The sequence below is a fragment of the Amblyomma americanum genome, chromosome 10 (genome assembly GCF_052857255.1).
Source record: "Amblyomma americanum isolate KBUSLIRL-KWMA chromosome 10, ASM5285725v1, whole genome shotgun sequence".
Classification (NCBI taxonomy): Eukaryota; Metazoa; Arthropoda; class Arachnida; order Ixodida; family Ixodidae; genus Amblyomma; species Amblyomma americanum.
Genome location: NC_135506.1, coordinates 49,094,980 through 49,116,126, shown reverse-complemented (window position 1 = coordinate 49,116,126; position 21,147 = coordinate 49,094,980). Strand labels below are relative to the sequence as shown.

The window sequence follows — 21,147 nt, the reverse complement described above, 5'->3', positions numbered from 1 at the left end:
GATTTCACAATAACAATCAATATATACGCACGTCTGCCGGCAGGCTTGCATTTTTTTTTTTGCTATTACCGTTTTTGCTATCGTCAAAAGTGCTCCCCGATGGCCCAAGCGATGGAAACACCACAAAAGAAAGATTTTGCTACATATCGGAAGAATGACCCATTATCCTAAATATTTCTAACGCACGTCTGCCGGCAGGCTTGCATTTTTTTTTTTTGCTCTTACCGTTTTTGCTATCGTCTAAAGTGCTCCCCGCTGGCCCAAGCGATGGAAACACTAGAAAAGAAAGATTTTGCTACATATCGGAAGAATGGCCCATTATCCTAAATATTTTTATACCAGTATTTTAAAGTTTCTAATCTTAGAAATTTTTGTCCAAGAATGTTGGACATGAGGTTAAAGAAAAGGATCGTTCATTTTCGCCAAGTTCTTCGATAAGCTACCGCCGTAAAATGGCGTTCCCCCGAGCGCTCCTTACTTCTGGCGCTTTTCGTTGGTTGTGTATGAGTATGAGTTCTGTGTGCGTTTTATTCATGCTGCGAAACTTGTCTTCATTATGAACTGCAACCAACGAGCCCAAACCACCGTGTTACTTCAGTGTATGAGTTGTCAGGTTTACTTAATTTCAACACAAGTCGACTCGAGCGTCACTAACTTCAGGCGCTTTTCGTTGGCTGCATACGGTACAGCCTCCCAGTATTATCTCGTACGAGCACCTCCTTCTCGCACACGTTGGAAAGCCTTCAGAAGCAGGTGCCAGAGATATGGCCTGAATTACCACGGTGCACCTCTTCACAAGTAAAACTGACAAAGCTCCCGCCTGCCTAGTATCCGTTTATTTATATGAGCCGCGTCGATAGTATTAACGCCTGCTGAGCGGCCACCGCTGTCAACCACAGTGTATGCTTCCGACAATCGGCCGGGCAGCAGTTTTTCAAAGACTGCCAAGTGCCATGCAGCGCATATACCTACATGCTTTGCTCTCTCAAATTCTTCGATCAAACCACCGCGTGTGATGGCTAAACCTTCGGTTAGCCCGAGCGAATGTTGTCGTAACCGCTGGGCAGGCGATTCTCCGTTACATTTTAGACCGCGATACGACATCAACCGCTGGCGAATTTGTGGCAATATGGAATCCACTCGTCACGTCTGCAGGGAGTCACCTCAAGCTTGGCACATAAATTCTGAATCCGAATCTGCGTCATAAACTTTGGGAAGGCTCCTGCCAGTATTTTACATTGCATGTCGCTGAGCACCATTCATCTGCACTAAACAAAGGTAATCGTGTTGCTGTTCAGCGAATCCCGGGACACTGCGGGCTGCACGGAAATAAGCATGCTGACGCAAACAGCGCCCTCAGCAATGGCCTCCGAACAGCAGTGCCGTTTTCGGCGCTGGACGCCATCTGCATCTTTTCCAGCTTTATGAACACTGGCACAACCAGACACTGGGCACATACAGACACTGCTCAGAGTGCGGTTTTGACCAACACAGTGTAGGGTACTGCAAACTGTGGTCTCCCATGATTACTATACGCTTTTGGGCGCCCGCTTTTCTCTCGTGCGACTGTTCAAAGCGGTTTTCCGCTACAGACTGACTGCGTAAACTTCGGGTTGCGTCTGATTCGGATGGGATAGAGAGAGAGAGAGAGAGAGAAGCGTTTAATGTATAGAATACCGCAGAAGACAGACGCTAACAACGTCCTCTTCTTTCTATATTCTCAGGGGAACCCGAGTGGTATCACGCCCAATGGTTCTGGTCAACAAATACTTCAGCGTGAAGAGAGAAAAATATTCAACTTTGCAGTGAAACCTCGGAAAAGCGATAAAACCAGCACATGGTGTTATAGTAAAAATATCAAGAAAGAATTATATGTCATGCCATATGGTAAGTGATCAAATAAAACAAAAGTTATGTCAGCAGCTCTCTCAACACCGCCGCAACAGCCTATGGATATTGCCATCAGCAGGAAGCACAGGCAAGATCTGCACCAGAAAGTACTGTGGTCTCGAAATTATCTTTTTAATCGTTACTCCTTGCTTCACTTTTGATGCGCATTGCTAACTGAGGGCATGTGGTTGTCTAAGCACCTCGCTCAAATCCTTAAACTTTCTTCTGCTAAGCGAAAACCGCCTCAGTTCAAAGAGCGTGGGCCCACATGGACTCTGTATTTGTCTGTCCGCCTGAACCAACCCTGACAATTATCTCCGCTTGATGAACTGTACGCGTATTTGTCAAAACAGATTGTCCTTGGCCAAGCCGGAGTATTATTAATGAAGGAATTAGTGCGTTGTTTTATAAGTTAGTAACAAGCTCTTTACTGCTCACTGTTTCATCACATGGACCTGTTCAAGTGCTTAAAAATGCGTGACGTCTATATTTCTTCACGACAGCCTTATGTTACCTTTATTTTTCTGATTCCTTCTTTTCTTTCTTGGTTTCTTGTGTTGCAAGTATTTTCTTACTAGAACTTAAGAAAATTCTCAGCAGGCAATTTCAAAATAGAATTTTAGAAACATTTCGATACGATGGCTTCATGTGAGCATTTCATTCCTATTTGCAATTACCACAGCACACCCTGCCTAACTAAGGATGCTGATGGCCATTGCCAAATCGTTGTAAGCGATTACATACGGGCCTCAGGTGTTACTCTCTTCAATTGTGTTTCAAATGCTGCTTAGGGCTTGGAGAGGAAAGAAAATGTTTCAGAGTTGGAGAATATTTTCGGACGTTATGGCTCCTGTGAACAGTTTTTCAACCAGCTATGTCCCCAGCGTCTGTGTCGCCCCTTTTAAAAATTTTGAACAGTTTAGTTAAGTACTGTAGAATCAGCCGATCACAAATTTGGACGTAATTGCTTCTTTCACACAAAGCACACCGCCACTAAACACGTTTTTTAATTTTTATTGTTTATTATACAACTGTGGTTGCCTTGTGCGGGCTTTCCCTTTGCGTAATATATATGGTTTTTATTATGCTTTTCTAAGTTCTTCACGTTAAGCTAGTATCGTTGTTGTTTTTGCAAGTGGAGCCGCCCTGACGTGCTTAAATTCATGAGATGAGCGGTAATGACTCGGACTTCTTGGTGCGTCACGCTTGCAGGGCTGATACTTCCAGGCACCTTGCACTCCCAAGCGGTCCAACGCGAGGAAATCCAAGATGAACACCGTGGCTCGAGGCGAGGGGTTCCTGAGCCCGGAGGTAAGACACGAGGCCATACAGGCCCGTTAGCAGATGTTGAACGCTGGGTTGTAATTTGTATCGCAGCAGTAAAAGGGCGTAGATGGTATCACCGGATGCAACAAGTGTGTTTTTCCTGTTATCTTCAAATGCAACGCGAATGTTTGCGCCATTTACGGCTGTCCCAAGTCCCTCGGCAGCTTGGTGCCCTTAAACGCACAGTAAAGGGATTATCCCTATCCCGCGAAATGGCACACTGCGCACTTTCCTTCTCCCTGATTGGCCGGCTGATGAGTCAAGCCGTTAAAAGAAAGCAGCCCACTTAGGGTGCTACTCCTGGCAAATAACAGGCATATTTAGCTTGGCAGATAATGTAGTGCGTTATTTACGCTCATGAAAAACCGTTTTTTCATGCTGTCATGCCATGACGTAGACAGTTGCCGAAGGGCACAACAGGCGCCACCTTTGTGCATTGCCAAAGTATGGTGGAAGTAGTGGTAGCAGTCTATTAAAAAATAAAAAGGTAGATAAAAGATGTTTGCCAGCCGCGGAAGCTATCGCTTGTTTATTGTGCGCCTCACGTGCAAACAGCGGAAATAAAGGGAATGTTGTGGGTGATAGGTAAGACGACGTAAAGACAGGAGGAATGGTAAGAAAGGACAGCGAAGAGTAATCACTGCTCACAATTACCCAATGGGCACTAAAACTACATTAGACATCCTCTGGACGTCCAGGACGTCCATAGGACGTCCAAGGAAGTTTCAGTGCCGATTGGGTTATGTACGAGGGGCGCGCTGACACCGGAGTATGCTAGAATTGTCGCATGCAACGCGCGCCCGGGCCCGACGCAAAGCGAACGATTGCACCGAGGTTAAGAGCATGTCCTGCGGTGAAGCACCGCATTCAGGAGATACGCGAAGCACCGGTGCACGCCGAACTAACCATTATGTACCTGGGTTGGTTGAAACATTGTTTCACAGGGTGTCGTGGTCAGCCCGGCTGATCTGCGTGTTCTAATCATTACGATGACCGGAATACGCGATTATATTTGGGCCTAAGGTTCGGGGATGTCTAGGTCCGGGAAGCTGTCTAGCGTTGCTGTGTAAGGAAACAGTCGACCTCATATTATGCAAGGTAGGGCGCGTTTTTGGCGACAATATTCCGTAATTCATCAAACATGTGCATTCTTAGGTCCTCCCTGTGAACGCATGGGTGCCCGAGAGAGGAACAAAAAGTGCGGACCAATTGGTGCGACTAATAGTTGAAGAAGGTGATAAATTCGGAGTATTTTGATACAGCATTTTATCTAAGATTCAGTAATATTACGCTCACGCATCTCCGGCTAATCATTATAATATGTATGCCTGGCTTTTGTACATCTCGACGTTTGCTGCAGCTTTGTTGTGATTTATTGCCGGTTTTCTAACGGTGCTTAAAAATGTGTAGAGCGCAACTAAAAACTGAAAAGCACAAAGACGAGAGCAGACACTATCTCGTCTTTGTGCTTGTGTGTTTTAAGTTGTGCTCTATATATATAGTGGCTAGTTGGCAATCCATGGTTAAAAATATCTTATTTTTAACCATGGATTACCAACTAGCCCGCACCCTTACCCTAGCAACTAACTGTGCTGGCACACAATGATTATGACCGTTTTCACTGTTCTTGTTTAATGCTTCAGGCTGTCATTATTTCTTATTGATATTGTTTCGTAGACCTCTCTGTGTCATGTAATTTTTCAAATTATGATAGTATAATAGCCTCAGATGAGTGCTTTCGAGGATATAGTTTCGGTAAGTAAGAGCTAATACTTTGGCGAAATGCGAGTGCGTAAACATTACCTCCTATCTTGACAGTGCATACACGCTGTGTGTCTTTTGTGTCCTCTCTCCCATATTTTAGGTAGGGCATACGAACCTGCATACGTATGGGCGAAAACAGCAGAAGCAGCCGTAATACTCAGCCATTTTTATATGTGAAGCACTAGCTGCATACTTCAGCAAAAATGCACTCGGGCTTTCAAAAACAAATAAAATATACGCCCCCTTCTCCCAATACGAGGCTCACACAGATCCCACGACCCGTCGAGAGCCCCCACTGCGATGCCTACCTGTAAAACATTCGCTTTGACAGTGGCTGCTACCGCGGCCATGTTTCGATGGAAGCGAAGCGCAAACGGTACCCGTGTGCTGTTCGATGTCATCGCACCTTAAAGAACCCAGATAGTCAAGAGCCCACCCCTACGGCGCCCCTCATAACCTACGTGTCGCTTCGGGACCCCGCCATTTTCAATTTTTGATTGCGAAAGCTGTACTTCATGACCAAAGCTGAAATAGCTGTTTCATCGCTGAAGCCTGACCTTGAAGAAATAAATAAATAAAATAAATACGGACGCGACTGGGTCTCGAACCCGTGGCGTAGCGAACAGATTGGCCTTGCTGCCCTACGCATGAGAGCACTACGCTATCGCCACAACCGATAACGCCTCGTGTTAAACTGCAACACACTCTCGCGCTGTGCATTGCCCATCGTCGTCTTCATCAACTGATACTATACTATACTATACTATACTACACTACACTATACTATACTATACTATACTATACTATACTATACTATACTGTACTGTACTGTACTGTACTGTACTATACTATACTATACTATACTATACTATACTATACTATACTATCGAACTAATATCGTCAACGGACGTGCCGTCGACCCAACAAAGTAGAACCATTCGCCAACCAGGCTAAACACATTCTGTCGCACGTGTACTCGGTCCAGCTGCGTTAAAACACTACCACTTTTTTTTCCAGTAGCTGAACGCAAGTTTTTTTCAAATTACACCAATACATCAACGGCTACACAGTTTGTACTCAGAGGAAGTCCCGCATACAGTTATCTTTAAGAGCACTGCTAGCGCACTCTCGCCCTCGACGTCACAGATGTACGGCGCCCGGCTGGTGGTGTCTCCCGGCGAGCCCCTGTCGGCCGGCGGCGGCCGCAAGATCGTCCTCTACCTGGAGGAGCCCGCGAGGCCCCCGCCGGGAGCCCTGGTGCCCCGCGTGGCCCTCTTCCTCATCCTGGTGCTCTGGTTCGGCACCATCTTCGCGTCAGTGGCCCTGTTCTGGCTCTACCTCTACCCCAGGGACAAGATGCGACACGTGGCACGGGCCGCCTCGACCGCGGCAAAGGGCGCGGCCACGATTGCCGCCACTGCCGCGAGCGGTGGACGTCGGTGACTCTCCTCCGAAGGAGGCAGGAAGAAGGAGCAGACCAGTGTGGCTGAATAAACGAATCTGGTTATCGTTGCAGCCTGTGAAGATATCTTGAGAAACAGTATGAACCTTAAAAGAGCCCCCGCCGCGATGGCTCAGTGGTTAGGGCGCTCGGCTGCTGATCCGGGGCTCCAGGGTTCGAACCCGACCGCGGCGGCTGCGTTTTTATGGAGGCAAAACGCTAAGGCGCCCGTGTGCTGTGCGATGTCAGTGCACGTTAAAGATCCCCAGGTGGTCGAAATTGTTCCGGAGCCCTCCACTACGGCACCTCTCTCTTCCTTTCTTCTTTCACTCCCTCCTTGATCCCTTCCCTTACGGCGCAGTTCAGGTGTCCAACGATGTATGAGACAGATACTGTGCCATTTCCTTTCCCCAAAAACCAATTATCAACTTTAAAAGAGCACTAAGTACGACTCGATCCAATTTTGTTTCTTAGTGAGAATGCATTGTATACTCTTCCTGACTATGCTATTTTTTCCCACAGCATAAATATTGGGGAACACTTAAGCTCCGCCTTTTAGAGTGTGACGTGACGCCAGTTCCTCTTGTCCATGCAGACACGGACACAGTTTCCTCTTCCACGATTGCAATCATTACGTGGAAAACCACACGACATGCATATACAGCCCCACTTTAACCATGCTGTGCGAAAGTTCGTGCGTGGCCTAGGGTAGAGTGTACGACTCGCAGCTCGAGGGTCAGGGGTTTCCAATGCGCCGCTAGTGCGGCTGGCGCCATCTATGGGAGCCTCTTGTAACCAGCCACCTTTACGACCAGTCCGGATTTTTCCGTCACGCCGACGGAAACGCCGAAGCCGGCTTTTTTGCGACACGGGGCCTTAACGCTTTCGAGTAAAACGTTTACTGCAGATAAAATTTCGTTTTCAGTGGAAGTGCCATATTTCACATAAGAACGCGCTACCTCAAATCGATACACGGCGTCTTCAATTCGTGCTCAGTGTCACTTTAAGGCTAAAATGCTTAACACATCACCGCAAATAGCTATGTCTGAGGCGATGTGATAAAGATCGGCAGCATGTGCACACAGAACCGCAAAAAGTCTTGCCAGCTGTGATGGCCAGTTTACTTCGCGCAGAAGTGGCGGTGCAGGATTCAGCAACTATAAATGGCGGAAAATAGTTGTAGCATCTTTTTAAGCCTAAACATTATTTAATTCGTCGGCAGTCTTGTCATTATGTAATATACGTGATCGATAGGTGGCCTCTCTGAAGCGCCTACCTCAACGCATCGAAATCTGCTGGGCACAGCAAGGTCTTTGTGCGGCTGGCTCTTGTACACTTAGCGGGATGGCATATCTAGGGCCTTCATTTGACCTTGAATAAAGTCTTCTCTCCCAGAGGGGCCGGTCGAGAGTTAAGTTTTATTCTCCGAGATCACGTCATGGCGTGAGCCTCCCAGTCAGGGACAGCAGTGAAATATTAAAGTATAATATTTTACTCTGCAAGGGAAATGCGACGCTTCGATCCGACTTCGCAAGCGCTTAGCTGCAGTTACGGGCACCGGATGTCAAGTGACCGGTGGTGCCCTGCTGCGTCTTCAATTATTCGTGAACGTGTTAGCTGCGACATTTACCCTTTATTCCTTCACAGTAAGGAAATGAATAAATATAAAAGAAAGGCACACCCCAGTTGAAAAGTTCATGTCGTCCAAATATGCTGTCAAAATTATCAAGCCGCCGCGGTGGCTGAGTGGTTATGGCGCTCGGCTGCTAGCCCGAAAGTCGCGGGTTCGATCCCAGCCGCGGCGGTCGAATTTCGATGGTGGCGAAATTCTAGAGGCCCGTGTGATGTGCGATGTCAGTGCACGTCAGTGCCCTCCACTACGGCGTCCCTCATAGCCTGAGTCGCTTTGGGACGTTAAACCTCCATAAAACCAAACCAAAAATTATCAGAAGGATGGTTACCAACTGTAGCTTGAACTTCAGCGACAGCTTTGAATGGTGTGTGTAGAGTGTAGAGAAGGCACGTGTGAAACTGCCGAAAACTCTAATGCTACGACGATGGTTCTGTGGTTGGAGAAACGCGTCACACTGTGTGAAATTTCTTGCACGAGCTTTCCAGTTTGAAATACTGTGTAGGTGCACGTGTTGCGTGTCATGCTGGGATTTGATACTTTGGTAGCAAGATCCAGCCTTAGCTGTTCACGCAGGCCGGCGATATATATGTAGTCTGGAAGTCCTGGATTTAATTCCTCGCACAATCGGAAATAATTTTATTTCTCTTTGATACCGCGATGACGTCATACGGGATTTTTCGTGATGACCGCACTTCTCCGGTCAATGACGCCGCAATTTAGTTGCCGATGAGCCATATAATGATTTCGCATTAAATGCCACAAATGATGCCTGGGCTGCCATCTGCATCTCCTCTTCTAACTTTCTTCCTTCTGAACGATGACCTACAAGCGCCAAATATTGCGCGCAGAATTGAAACCTGTCGACAAGTGGCATGGACAAATCATTAGGTTCTAAAAGCCTCATCGGGTACAAATATGCGTCGCTGGCCACAAGATTCGGCCACTGGATGAAAGGAAGTAACTTCCCCAGGTCGAGCAATTGCCATTGGCTGGAGGGAATCGACATCAGTAGATCAGATAATTACCATTGGCTGCAAGAAAGTCACGTCCCCAGACCGAAAGTTACGTACGTCACATTCGCTAAAGGCATCAACAGCATCTAATGCTATCGCATTACGAAAACATAAGGTAGCTACGTGTCCTTGCTGATTTTTGAATTTGCACCTTGGCCGGACATCACCCTGTCAGGTGCCCATCCGTTCCGAAGGGTATGACCGAGAGATGGTCATCATCATCAGCAGCATGGTCGTGTAGAGTTAAGCTATGAAGATTTACTCCAACATTTGAGATTAAAGGATAATATACGCCGAACTGCAAAAAATATAAACAGGAAGCAAGGAGCCATCCTAAGGAAATTGCAATCGAATACTTATATAAATCCCGTAAAATTCAGATATGTTTCCAAATTCGTACTATGCGCACTTCACCTTCTGGGATGAAATGAATAACTTGAACCATATATGGTATCGGCACGCCAGAAAAATTCAGCTGCACCAAAAATCATTAACACAACTGAGGACTGGGAGGCGGCGCTGTCCAACTCACATTCGGAGGACCAGCTTTGGCTGGTCAACAGGGAAAGAGCGGCGGAAGAAGCCAATGGGCTCCTGGAATGAGGGCCCACCCAACCATTATGTGCATTAAAGGTTTTCATATCTTTTTTTACGTCTCCCCGACATAGCAAAGCGATAGCGATAGCTACAACACAAAATCTCATTTCCCTGATATGAGCGTCGTCTCCCAAATGCACCTGAATAAAATTCACAAAGTTGTTACGCGCCGCTCACATTATAGAAAGCCAGTGCATAGCTACCCATGGACAACAAGAGAAAACAAAAGGAAAAGGGGACACTTTCCAGCTTTCATTCAAAAGATTATATGCACCAATAGCCAAACGCCACTGGCAACAACTGTCGGGTCTACAATCGGTGGTACGAACTTTCAATTATGGTAGTACTAGGTGCCTAAGCAACGCTATAGTGGAAAAAGGTCCAGGATAATATAAATCCTTCGCGCTCCTGCAACAATTTTTAATAAAATCAACAGCATTGTTATTTTGATTGAAGAAAAACGAATGTACACGACGTACGCATAGGAGGCACACTGAACCCTCGTTGAGTATAACGCCATTCCACATGTATATTTTGTAAGGGATCGGCGGATGCCCGCGGCTTTGTGGGAACCTTCCGTCCTTTTGTTGCGGGTTCGGCGCCGCAGAGCGGCGATTTCCCCTCGCCAAGCCCCGTCGGTGGGTCGGCAAGAAGCGGGTTACGCTCCGCAGTGCACTGGACAGCACAGAAGAGGCTCGATACAAAGAATGGAAACAGGGAGCCCCCATTACCACGAACACAGGCAGTATATACAATGTGTTTCAGGGAAGACTTTACACAATCTTTGAAAATAGGCACTACCCGAGGCCCCCTTGTGGCGGCAACGATGCGGCTGCGCGCGGAGACACGAGCAGTGAACCTGCCGTCACCAGCCACGTGGTGCGGAGCAGCTGCTGCTGCCGGCGGCACGGCGCGCCGGTGAAACAGTACGAGTGAGGCGTAATGTTTCACCGGCGCGCCGTGCCGCCGGCAGCAGCAGCAATACAGAAACAGTCACCGCAGCTGAGGAGGTTGCCATTGCGCTCGCGCTAGCCGACCCTAATACCAAAGTCGTCATCAGTGACTCTCAACAGGCTATTCGCAATTACGATGCTGGCCGTATCTCTTGCCAGGCGTTACACATTCTACGTTCTACAGCACCCTCTTCCACATCTCGCTTACTTCTTTGGGCTCCAGCCCACGAGTCGCTCAGCGGAAACGCCCAGGCACACACACTCGCTCGAGATCTCAGCTGCCGAGCCGAGAGTATGATCAGCCACCCTGCTTCCGCTGACACTAATATCCCACGCGCTTCACTATCTCTACTCACCACTTACACGGACATACTCCAGCACTACAGACTCCAAAGGTGCACATATCCTCCCGCACACCGCGATCTAACAAGGCGCGAGGCCGTCCAATGGCGCAAACTACAAACTGGCAGCTTCCCACACCCCCTCTTATACAGCAAGATCTTTCCGGACCAGATAGCCCCCATGTGTAAACACTGCTCAACTCCGGCCACACTCATACACATGGTGTGGACATGTCCACATTACAACAGAGACAACGCAAACACCCCAGAGACGTGGGAGTCTCTCCTGTGTACTTCCAAGCCAGCAGACCAACGCTGGCTTATCCAGCGCGCGGTGGAGGCCGCGGCATCCCAAAGGATCCCCGCCGACCTCCTCTAAGTCAGCGCAACCGGTCCTTTGACTGGTCCCCTGTTTTTGGGCGCAATAAAAGAGTTTACCTACCTACCGGTGAAACAGAGCTGCCACAGCTGTGCGCATGCGCCGCGTCAAGTGGGACGAAGATGAAGAAGGAACGCCCAGCGAAGCGGAGCGGCGGAAGACTGACTTTGCAATTCAACTGAGCAAGTTCAACTCGGCCAGTTGTAGCTATCGCGTCACTCCAGGTTTAACCAGAGCTAAACCACCGCCAATTTTTTTAACCTTTTTGCGGCTATAAATTGTCTCTTGTGAATAAACTTGTATGTAATGTAAATTTTTGTAAATAAAACTTCAAGTCGTACTCCCTTAATCCCTGCACCGTAATCCGTCGTAAGACCGACTCTAACGGAGTACCCCTTGTGCGAAGAAGCCTTCAGTCAGACCAATCAACTAACCATCTCTGGCGGTGGGCACCACAGGTGCAAGAAAAATAAACAGAAGCGGACCTACAACATTATTTATTTATTTATTCTTAATTTTTTTACTTGTACATACTATCGGTTCAATCTGGGCCAAGATAATAGTGGACACAACATTAAACTAGTGGCATACGCAGACCAGCAGGAACAAGATGCAGTCAATAGAGTAGAATCAATAAAACAGTGCTAACAAAGCGTGCGAGATGGACGAGGCAAAGATTTCATCTGCTTCAGATATTTTTTTTTTGCTCGGCCTCATGAGCATTCCGTGCGAAGGATGCATGCTTTCACTGAGGCGCACAACGCATCTGTGAAGAGACTTCAGACTCCGCTCTCCGTGGCAGGGTCCTTGTGGCCCAACTCATAGTCACAGGAAGGCGAAGGACAACAGGCCGGAAACGGAGCTTCCCTTCCGGGCTCCACTCTGCACTGTGTTCCCCGAACCTCAAGCGGAACACACCTGCCGAGTACATTTCCGTGGATCTGAGACTGTAAACGTGTATGTGTGGTACACAGGATAACACCGTGTATTAAACACAGGAGGCGGTAGCACATCATGAGCGTAAACCTGCATCAAATAGTTCCTTCGGTGGCAAATTCAATTCAATTAAATTCTGTTTATTTCCCAGAAAATTCTGGCCGGCTGCCTGCACTAAAAGCTGTAGGTATACAGCTTGACGAGGCCCAGACAGCCGTACCAATGCAGCACTTTGACGCTGATCTGTACATGAAAAGGCCGGGATCTATGCTCTGCAGCCATTCCTCTGTCCTCTGCCCTACCTGTATCCAGAACCATGCGGTAAATAAGCAACCATCGCAATGTTTGTTTTTTTCTACCCATATCACCGAATCTTAAGAAAGAAGGAAGCGTTTATTTTCGCCTGAATCGTTTGTACAAATCGTCATAATTTACAAGCACGGTCGCTTACGACTGTTCATGACAAAGCGACACACATAATAAAAGAGGCCTATCAGCGTTTAAGCCGCTAGAACTCAAATTTCAGCTCAAATCGAGCTGCCTTCAATCTTTTACGACATTATGGACAATAATATTCTCGAATCCCCACTTCTGTAATGCGGGAGTATCAGCATCCACGAAAGAGCAGCCATACGTCGACAAACTAAAGCTATACAGTATCCAAAGAAACTTCGCAGTTGAACAAAAAGTGGTAATGATTGGTTATGAGGAAACGAAAGGCGCGGTAACTCTAACTTCTCGGTGGACACCAAAACTGTGCCATGATGGAAGGCAGAAAGATTAGAGTGAAAGAAGAAAGAGACAGTCGCTCTGCCAACTGATACAACCAGGACGGCTAGCAAATGGTATGGTGAGATCAGCCCGATTAAAAACCTTAAGTGGAAACCTCCTAGGTGAACGCCACCTTGGGGGATCCCCCTTTATATTGGACCAATCACCACTTCTGCATGCGGCCTGGTATAATATTGTCTCTTCATGGACCAGAAATCATTTAGCCATCTGTTTCATCGTGGCGGCCAGCACTTCCCCACTATATTGTTTGTGTTCTACTGTACTCTCAAGCCCGTCACCATTTCGCGCGTCTATTCGTCAGTGTCTTCAGTTCATGACCGGGAAGACCAGTAGGTGGCCCCAGGTAGTGTCACGAGAAAGAAGCTGGTAGTGGCGAGCGACGGGGCGCTCGCGCTAGACCAGCAGCAGCCATTGAAAATCATCTCCCTGCCACCGGTCCCCACTTCTCATTCTTTGGCTGGTCGCCACGTAACAATATGCATGCAGTCTAATTATGCGTATTCGTGCTGCATACCTCATTGTTATGACTCAAGCAGTGCTCTCTGGACGAAGAGAAATTAAATTTCTTCGCCAAAATCGCCTTCCATAAACTTTTTACAGTGGCTATTCATATGACTAGACTTCAGGCGACCCACGCATCTCTGGCGTCTGGTCTTATCTGCCTCGTTCTCAGCTATACATGTGCGACAGTTTTGCGCGCTTCGTTACGTCTTGCTAGTTTGCCGCTTGCACTCTCGCGAGCCCAGCTTGCCGGCCGAATTAGATTGATCCTTCGCTCATTTCCTTGTCCTCTTTCATTTGAACATTATCGAAGCAGCTCAAGGAACAACAGAAGCTTCAGCGGTGCTGTCCTACAACCATGGCTTCTCCTGAGTGAAATTAAACGACAATGCGCGGTCATTTCCACCTCTCTATGCTCACCCTTCCGCGATAACCGTTTCTTCTTCGGCCAAGCACGTGTACGACATGCAGGGATCGGTGCTGTTGAAGATCTCCTTGTCCCTGATCTTGAGTACTTTGCCGCCACCCGCTTCAACCTTGAGTAGGCAGTGTCCTTCGTAAGAAAAACCACTGAAATGATGCATACCACTTTTGTCACAAAAAAAAGAAGCTTACAACAAACATTACTCGACTAAATAGGTCCCAATGGCTAAGCTTGGGATCAAGGTGGTTTCATGCAATAAAACTTCACGTTCGGATGTTGTTTAGGATCGAAGTTCATGCAGAACTATTTTACACGTGCGCTATATAGTTTTATGGACCACAGCGTTTTTGTCGTGCCAAGCTCTGCTCGGAGGTTTCGTTTGAGAGCTTCACTGACCTGAATCCACAGTTACGGGTACGGCACCACTTGTTTCCTGAGAGCTTGCGCAGGCGGTTGCTAGCGCGAGAACTAGGCCGATGGTAGAGGATAGCAGCATTTAAGCTGAATGCCGTAGCTGGAATAAAAAGAGAACACTCTGGCCAACATTTTCATCATCATCATCAGCCTGACTACGCCCACTGCAGGACAAAGGACTCCCCCATGCCTCTCCAATCAAACCTGTCCTTTGCTAGCTGCGGCCACCGTATGCCCGCCAACTTCCTAATCTCATCCGGCCACCTAACCTTCTTCCGCCCCCTGCTACGCTTGCCTTCTCTTGGAATCCATTCCGTTACCCTTAAAGACCATCGGTTATCTTGCCTTCGCATTACATGCCCGGCCCAAGCCCATTTCTTCGTCTTGATTCCGACTAGGATGTCATTAACCCGCGATTGTTTTCTCACCAACTCCGACCGCTTCCGGTCTCTTAACGTTACTCCTATCATTTTTCTTTCAAACATTTAAAACAAGGCAATAGAACGAAAGTACTGTGGAAAGCGATTTTCTGAGGTGGTCTAAATAAACATCCAGGATCAAAGTAAATGAAAGCATGCCGATGTATGGAACATTCCTCAGTGTATCAATCGACAAAGCTACCACTGCCTGTCATCCTGGAATGAACACGGCACAATAAGAATCACGGTTCCCAAGTTCTGCCTAGTGTATCCTTACGTCTCGTTAAAGTGCGTAAGACCTTTTCCAAAGCAAGAATTTCTTGCGAAGCTCAAAGTAATGAAAGAATAGTGTGCAGACGGTCTGAATAATCGCCCTCCAAAAACCGTTAACAAACGGAGCGTCCTTCAAAAACAGAAAAAACGCAACTGTCTAAAGCCGTCTAATCGTGGCGTCCAAAGTCATTGCTCTACAGGTTCATGCAGGTCAACGGTTGCCGGCTACGTAGGAGCTGGCAGTCAGTGTTCAGAAAGGAGTGAAAATATTGAACTGAGACTCACGAATGTATGAAGGCGGAGAAGATGGTGTAGTTATTGTTGTTGAGCTGGAAACATGAAACGACAAGCATAATTTCTTCTTCTTTACAGCCATCACGCAAGCTTGTAGAATCACTTGTCGCAGAATGACCGTATACGGATGTAAGCTTCTCTCCTGTCTCAAAATCGTGGATCCTCAAAGTCCTCTGAATAGAGCAAACAGTGATTTGCATTGACGAACACTGATCGTTCAGCCTTTTTGCTTCCGCATCATCATCATCATCATCATCATCATCATCATCAGCCTGCACACAAAAGTGTCCTATGGCCGGCTATAGGCACTTGGACCAAATAGCTATAAACCTTTCCTATATATGGCCGTCTATAGTTGTCTTTTCAGGCCGATATATTTTTCTATAGAGAGCTAAAAACAGTTGTATGGTCCCAAGGCTATAGCTTTAGTGGCACAGATTTTTCTATAGCCGGCAATAAGCACCGCTTTGAGTGCGTATAGACGTTCATAAAAGGCCATAGACAGACATATAATTTTCCACAGACGCCCATAGGACGTTTTTGTATAGATGACTACGCCCACTGCAGGGCCAAGGCCTCTTCCATGTCTCTCCATTTTACCCTGGACAGAAGACTGGGTTGAACGCGCGTCGCGGGCTGCTTGAATTCGCCTTAGTCACGTCTCACAAAGCCTAAAGGGGCTCTGAAAGGGATTCTAAAAATTGAAGTTGCGGTATGTCTCGCATGTTAAAGGAAGCCGCTTCACGAATATCTTCAAGGAATAATTTTTTTAATGCGCTTTGTTATCTTAAAGAAAACTTTAGTCAAAATTCGAATTTCAGCGTCTTCGAGTCTTTCCCTCTTCTCTCGTCATTTTCTGCACCTTGAAACGTCAGCGCTCCTCCGCCGTCCCCACCGCCAACGCGCACGGGAATTCCCCCCGGGGGGGGGGGGGGGGGGGGGGGGGGGGGGGTCATGACCCGCCGGAACACCGCGGTTTACTGCAGGAGAGTGTGATGGAGGAGGGTGCGAGCATGAAAATGTCTCCGAAAAGGGGTCGTCGACTTTCGCTCGCGCGTGGTTGTGGATTCTTTACTGCGTGTACAGGTGTATTATTTGGCTCAGGTGTTCATCGCAGACACAATGCAGTGACTGAGCGAGTGGATGTTCTCGCCTCGGAACGTGTTTCAGAGCCCCTATAACCAAGTACTTATGAGGTCTTGAGAAGAGAGCTTAACGAATGCTTTACAGAGCTTGCGCTACCCACAGCACAGAAGATGTGGATATAGAAACCTTAAGCGCAACTACCAAGTATAACTGCGAAATATGCGAGAATGAAAATGTGAATTCACTGTCTAGGGCTGCGCGCGAGATATTGAAGCGTCAGTGTTACACCAACTAGCCAGCGCCCAAGCATTGTAAACCAGTGGATAACAAGGGAGTATTTACTCATCAGAATCAGCCCAAACGCAGCCATACAAAAGCTATGCACCTCTCAGAGAAGCTTCGCAGTTCAAGAAAAATTCCTCCTGCTGCGGTGATTGAACCCCATTCCAACTTTATTAGCTAACCAACTAAGCTATATCGCTCTACCAATTAATCTGAACAGGTCGGCCAGCAAGTATATCGCAAAGCGAGGCTAAACTGGTCAACACCTCGAAGCGGAAACGATATTAATTCAATTTTTAGGGTAATCCACTCAAAGTGGAGTAATTTATAATAAGGGAGTAATTACTCAATATCATCCACATAAGCTAGTTCATGCGGCTGCAAAAAAGCTATACGGGAATAACACCGTTCCCGCTTCTTGTTATTACTTCGGGCTCGCGGTACCATGTCTTCGCCGTGCTTATTAGAGTGGAGACCTACTGCCCCGAACAGGGACAGGTCCCAGGTTCGATTCCTAGAGCAGAACGATTTTTTTTTTCATGTGCATTGCGATGCGAAGTATGTTTGGTACTGTGGCTTAAACAAAACTTACAGAGCACCAAATACATCACACCATATACGTCGACGCCGTTGAAGATATTCAGCATGCAACTTTTGTTATGGAAGAAGTTTCCCCTACTGGCTCCTTTCTTTCTTTCATCCGGGAAAGATCGTACTGCCCCCCCCCCCCTCGCCCCGCCCGGAAGAGACAGGTGAACGTGCGATAGCCACGGCCATATCATCCATATCATGCACTACTATTCTTAGTGATTCGCAGCGTGCAGTACGCAGCTTTGACAAATGCCAGGTTTCCCCCGCTGCTGTTTCTGCCCTTCGGACCGTCCCAGTCTGTAGCCGCGCCATAGACTTCCTTCATCTGGATCCCCGCTCAAGCTGCACACGATATGGCGTCCCTCATAGCCTGAGCCGCTTTGGGACACTGAACGTTCATAAACCATAATCCTATACTAGAATAAGCGGCCATCTTAACCTACGAAGACAGAAGAATTGAAAAGCAGCAGATACAATACAATGACTATATTCATACAAGGTCAAATATGCCAATTTTCCATAACAAAGTTCACCAGTATGTTATAAAAGCATTAGGATTGATGTACTCAGCAGTTAACCTTGGAAAGACTTGGCCTATGGATGCTACTTCGATCACAAACTCAAACCTCCACTGTTCGCAATCTTTGGTCGCGAACTGCACAATAACTTTTTCTCGTGTCAATCACAATGCCCCTATAAGTATACAACAAGGACAGTCCAGTGAAGCGCCCTTCGTTCATTTGAGATCGCATCTAAGCCTTCAAACTGTGTAGAGCAGGGAAAGGCCTTTCGGAACTGGCGATGCTCAAAGGCAGGGTGGCTAGCATCTGCAGTAACGTATGGAATAACGAGAAGAGTTTCCGCGGGTCGCACAAGCCCTGCGCTCCAACAGCAGTAGTAGGAACTGCCGCTCCATCTTCGGCCTCACGCTTTTATTTCTGCCGCCATAAACTTAGCTCAGCTTGACCTATCTTTGCTGTTAGGTGGGAGGATGAGATTAAGAAGTTTGTGGGCATACGGTGGGCGCAGCTGGCAAAGGACAATGTTAATTGGAGAGATACGGGAGAGGCCTTGGCTCTGAAGTGGGCGTAGTCAGGCTGATGATGATGTGAAATCAGAACTTAGAAGGCACCAAGAACGATACACTTTGGTGTGGGTAGAACACAGGAAAGCCAGTCTGAGGGCCTTCGTTGCGTTGACCGGAAGCAGCAGCGTGAAAAGCGTTGATGTCCATGCCCAGTCGATATAGGCCTCGGGAAGGAGACAAGAAAGCCCGCTTGCAGCGTTGCAGCACTGGCAAATGTAACGTAAATCTGCACGTGTGCCACACGTCGTTGTGTTACGTCGGGTGTTTACTTTTACACACAAGCCTCCTTGGTTTCTTTTTCTAGTCTTATTTTATCCAGCCTTGTGCACTAAATCATGACAGATTGCAGCACATGAAAAATCTCTGTGCAGTCAAATGAAAAAAAAAACTGAAAGGTCCAGATACAAACATGCAGGTGAAATGCGTAAGGAAAGAAGAGATGCGGGAAAAGAAGCGAACTAGTAAAATAGAGCCGAAATTATTTGAAACGAGACAGCAACCTTGCACACCGCATAAGAGCCGGACTGACGTCCACCTTGCCTGTTCAAGAGGCCCCCTTGAAAGTATGCAAATGTGGCTAATTAGCTTGTAAAGATGATCAGGAATGATTCCACTGACGAGAACGCTTGCTCCGTTTTGAACTGCGCAGGCACCGATAAAGTATTATCTGCAATAAATGACAGAATGAGCGACTTGGATGGAATTGTTGGGCAGCTTGCAACGTAATTCCAAACGTCTGAGAATTCGACGACTCGTGCAAAAATAACGACGAAAGGCGAAATCTATGAAAATAGAAAATTGAAACGCCTTTAACCAGTAATGGCGTTACCGGGAGATTTGCTGGGAGTAAAGTGCGCACTCATATAAAAAAAAATATTATGCACACAGTTTGGTGTCTGAATTATCGGCCCATAACTTATATAACTCATGTAGGTGCAATACGTGCAAGACACGTACGAATTTGGCGAAGTGTAAAGAAAAATTTGTATTGCCGAAAGAAAAATTTGTATTGAACGCAGAATGAAGAGACCAAGTGTTATGTGGGCAATCAACTGTTGTATACTCATAACACAGACTTGTACTGTCAGTATTAAACCTCTTGTGGATGTCAGACCTAGCAAGAGATCCGAGCTCACACTAGCTGAGGTGGCCCCCAGAATCCAAGTCGGCGTATCTGCAAATAAAAGCGGGAAGTATGGATGTCGTGCCCATGCAGATGCCCGACGGACATGCCGCACATGTCCCCTACTCAAGGAAGCCAAAGCGGTGCATGCTACGTGAGCTTCGATTCACTTGCACTTACCGCCATATTCCTTTTGTCAAGACGGCTGAAAATAGAGGAGGAGGGGGGGGGGGGGGGCGCTTTCACCTGTAGTCATGTGACTTTTCTTGTTTTCGTCCGTTGCGGTCCGCCTTACAGAAAACTTGACGCCGCGATGGATTGTAGTGAAAGTTCCAGACAATTCACCATTTGTGCGGGAGGCAGCAGCATATGCGAGCCAGAAAGAGAACATGGATCTCGGACCGGGATAAGAAATCCGAGCTTGGACTTGCTGAGTCAGCTTCCTCCTGCCCGCGTCCAAGGGAGACCCCGAACCGGTATATCTGCAAAGACAAAAAGTGAGCCTTCATCAAAGGCAACCGTGGATGTAGTGAGCCTTCCAAAGGCGTCCGAGTTGTACGCTGAACACTGGCTGTACTGTCGGGAACAAACGTGGGAACAAACAACTGTCGGGAACAAGCCACACGATCTTGACTAAGCTGCATCCTCCGGCCCCTTCAGCGGTTCCTGGTGTCGATACAACCTTATGGGGTACCGCTTTCATCTGCAGCCATGTCGGTTTTCTCGTTTCGGTAAGTCACGGTCCTACTTATCGAAAACGCAGAAAACTGGACGCTGCGATGCAGTGCATTCGAAGCTTCCGAAAGTACAGCGTTTATGTCAGGAGGCAGAGGGTGCACGAAAGGAACGTCGCACGACTCGCAACCGTCATATCGGGCCAGATGTCATCGCGGGCCCAATGCACCAGTGACGTCGGATCAGGCATGAGAATGCTGGAGTGAGCACATCTGCAAAGGAAAAAAAAGGCGGGGGGGGGTGAAAGACACGCAACCATATCGCAATTACACATACTCACCGTGGGAGCAAAGTGGGCGCGAATGATTCCTTACGCCGCGGGACTGGAAAAAAGTAGGAATAGCGAACTACCGACCTTGGCTGCAGCGGAAACACGATGTGCTTCAGACCGCAGGCAGCGTCCGTTCTTCGGAGTTGCTGGACGAGGCTGACGAGAACTTCCGAGTGCCGTATACTGCCACAAACCACATATCGCTCAAGAACTTATCCGGCCCCGGGTGTTCGGTGGCACGACATGGTGGCTTGGTAGCAACGCCGTTCGGAACGGGTTTCGGTACCTGCAAACGGCAGCGGGCTCGCATATCTAAACCCCTTTGAGGCAGCCAGCAAACTGGAGCATATATGCAGTTTCCTCGCTGGCTCAGTACCTACAGCTGCCGTGCCTATGTAAGTTAAGCCTGAAGCTGTATGCATCGCGAATCGTAGCTCACCGCGCTTCCGTCACGGACCAGAAACCCGATGGCGATGGTCCATGAAACCTCACTATTATACGCTACGAGTTGCTTGCTGGTTATTATTCAATGCCCGCGGAAACAGCGCGAGTGGACCTTAAATGTGCACTAAAGAGGAAGCT

General features: G+C 47.7%; 2 protein-coding genes across 2 annotated transcripts; one reads left to right on the top strand and one right to left on the bottom strand.

Annotated features, from left to right (window-relative positions):
• Positions 1-1,723: 1,723 nt before the first annotated feature.
• Positions 1,724-6,484, top strand: LOC144106360 (uncharacterized). Its single transcript, XM_077639139.1, has 3 exons — positions 1,724-1,997; positions 3,103-3,201; positions 6,127-6,484. Exons 2-3 carry the CDS (start codon positions 3,160-3,162, stop codon positions 6,421-6,423), a joined length of 339 nt encoding a protein of 112 aa, XP_077495265.1. The 5' UTR covers positions 1,724-1,997; positions 3,103-3,159; the 3' UTR covers positions 6,424-6,484.
• Positions 6,485-12,012: 5,528 nt separating this feature from the next.
• LOC144108270 (uncharacterized) lies at positions 12,013-15,472 on the bottom strand. The gene is made up of 3 exons (XM_077641541.1): positions 15,382-15,472; positions 13,987-14,119; positions 12,013-12,255 (listed from the first exon to the last, which is right to left on the bottom strand). Exons 1-3 carry the CDS (start codon positions 15,470-15,472, stop codon positions 12,117-12,119), a joined length of 363 nt encoding a protein of 120 aa, XP_077497667.1. The 3' UTR covers positions 12,013-12,116.
• Between the last annotated feature and the right edge of the window lie 5,675 nt (positions 15,473-21,147).